Below are 1,611 nucleotides of genomic sequence, written 5' to 3'. Positions count from 1 at the left end.
TTACTGTATCGGTCGCTTCTGTCTTTCGGTTCTCACAAGGCTTATCTTTCACCCTACGCGAACCCAGAGTCCAGTACCTTATAGCTCAACCGTAAGAAACTAATAACTAACATACTACGTCACTCAGGTCAAATTATTGCATACTGACAGGTAGAGGAATGCATTCTGAATAAAACAACATTCCCCATGTAACGACAATCGAAAGGGGCGGCCCTTGGGCAGTGGCAAACAAGGAATAGTCGCAACAGGGCTGGCTACAGTGGGGCTGTGGGGTTGAGCCTGGTGCCCAAGCGGCTGCCCGTATACTTTCTACTTTACCTATTCTCACTGTTCTCTGATGGGTTTTTTAATCCTATTTAAAGTTGTTTTTCTTTACTGTATAATATTTTTATGCGTTTTGAAAATGAAACTATGCAATTATTAATCATTGTGCATGGAACTGGAGAGCCGCACCATGACATTAAAGGAGCCACATGCGGCTCGCGATGCGCAGGTTGCCGACCCCTTGGCTAACATATTATGTGAGACTTCAGTAAAAAAAAATGTTGTTGAGGTTTTTTACCTAAATTTTATTTGTTTACAAAATTATCTAGATGGTTAAAAATGAAAACATATAATTTAAGACACATAATTAATGTTCACATTTTTATTTTAAAAATTGAATTCATGTAATAAAACAAAGAACCATTTTTCAAAAGAATTTATTAAACATAAAATATAATAAAATAAACTGAAAATATTATGCAAAAAAAAAAAAAAAACAACAAGAAAAATATGTTAAAACTGACAAAACAGATATCTGCTAAATTTTAAACTTTTTATCACTGTAGCCTAAATTGTTCAGTTCACTTGGAATATTTATCCCTTCCTAACCTGGTGGCCATTCCATCTGTCTACCTCCAGTAACATGGATATGGATATGGTACACAGACTGACCACCATCTTTCCCATCATTGATGATGATTCGAAACCCTTTTTCTAGGCTTTGCTCTTTAGCAACTGTTTTGGCTACAATGAGAAGATGGCCCAATAACTGATCATCAGAGTCTTGTGCATCTAAAAGCTTAACAATTTGTTTCTTGGGTACAACTAGAACATGGACTTGAGCTTGTGGTGCAATATCCTTGAAAGCTACACACTGTTCATCTTCATACAAAAAAATGTGTTTTTTTTCTCCTCGAATAATTTTTCCAAATATTGTATCTCCTCCCGGCTGTGCAGATTGCGCCAACTCTACTTCAGACGCCATCACGATAAATCACAACTTTAGGACTTGTGTACGCGTGTGAGCCAAATCTAGAATCTGGTCTAGATCTAGATAGATCTAGATCTTGCTAGCTAGACACTAGACGCAGAAAGAGTACATCAGTAAACCTATATTGAGTATTCCGTTGGTTGCTGCGCTGCTGTGCAGGTGTAGCTGATTCCTGTGTTGTTGAAGGGTTCTGTGTTGTTGAGAGATTTGCTTCCTGGCATTGGTTGGTCCAGTGTAGGGTGGAGGAGCAAATTTGACACGTTTGTCTTCTCCCGGCGATTGTGATAAGAATATTGAGAGATTTGTTTTTGTAGTTTATTTGAATGTAAAGAGTGATGGTTGTTGGGTTATAAGTG

At 37.8% G+C, this 1,611-nt stretch overlaps 1 protein-coding gene across 1 annotated transcript; it reads right to left on the bottom strand.

The window, feature by feature from the left end:
- Positions 1-807: 807 nt before the first annotated feature.
- On the bottom strand, positions 808-1,249 carry LOC131950322 (adenosine 5'-monophosphoramidase HINT1-like). The gene has a single exon (XM_059312429.1). It carries the CDS (start codon positions 1,247-1,249, stop codon positions 869-871), a length of 381 nt encoding a protein of 126 aa, XP_059168412.1. The 3' UTR covers positions 808-868.
- Positions 1,250-1,611: the final 362 nt, after the last annotated feature.

The sequence above is a fragment of the Physella acuta genome, unplaced genomic scaffold (assembly GCF_028476545.2).
Source record: "Physella acuta isolate Inbredline_101_S28 unplaced genomic scaffold, ASM2847654v3 ptg000753l, whole genome shotgun sequence".
In the NCBI taxonomy this organism is placed as follows: Eukaryota; Metazoa; Mollusca; class Gastropoda; family Physidae; genus Physella; species Physella acuta.
Note: the sequence above shows the minus strand (reverse complement) of the source record. Positions and strands in the feature narration are given on the sequence as shown.

Coding starts and splice junctions, on each gene's coding strand:
- LOC131950322 (XM_059312429.1), bottom strand. CDS start 1,249: ATGGCGTCTGAAGTAGAGTTGGCGCAATCTGCACAGCCGGGAGGAGAT.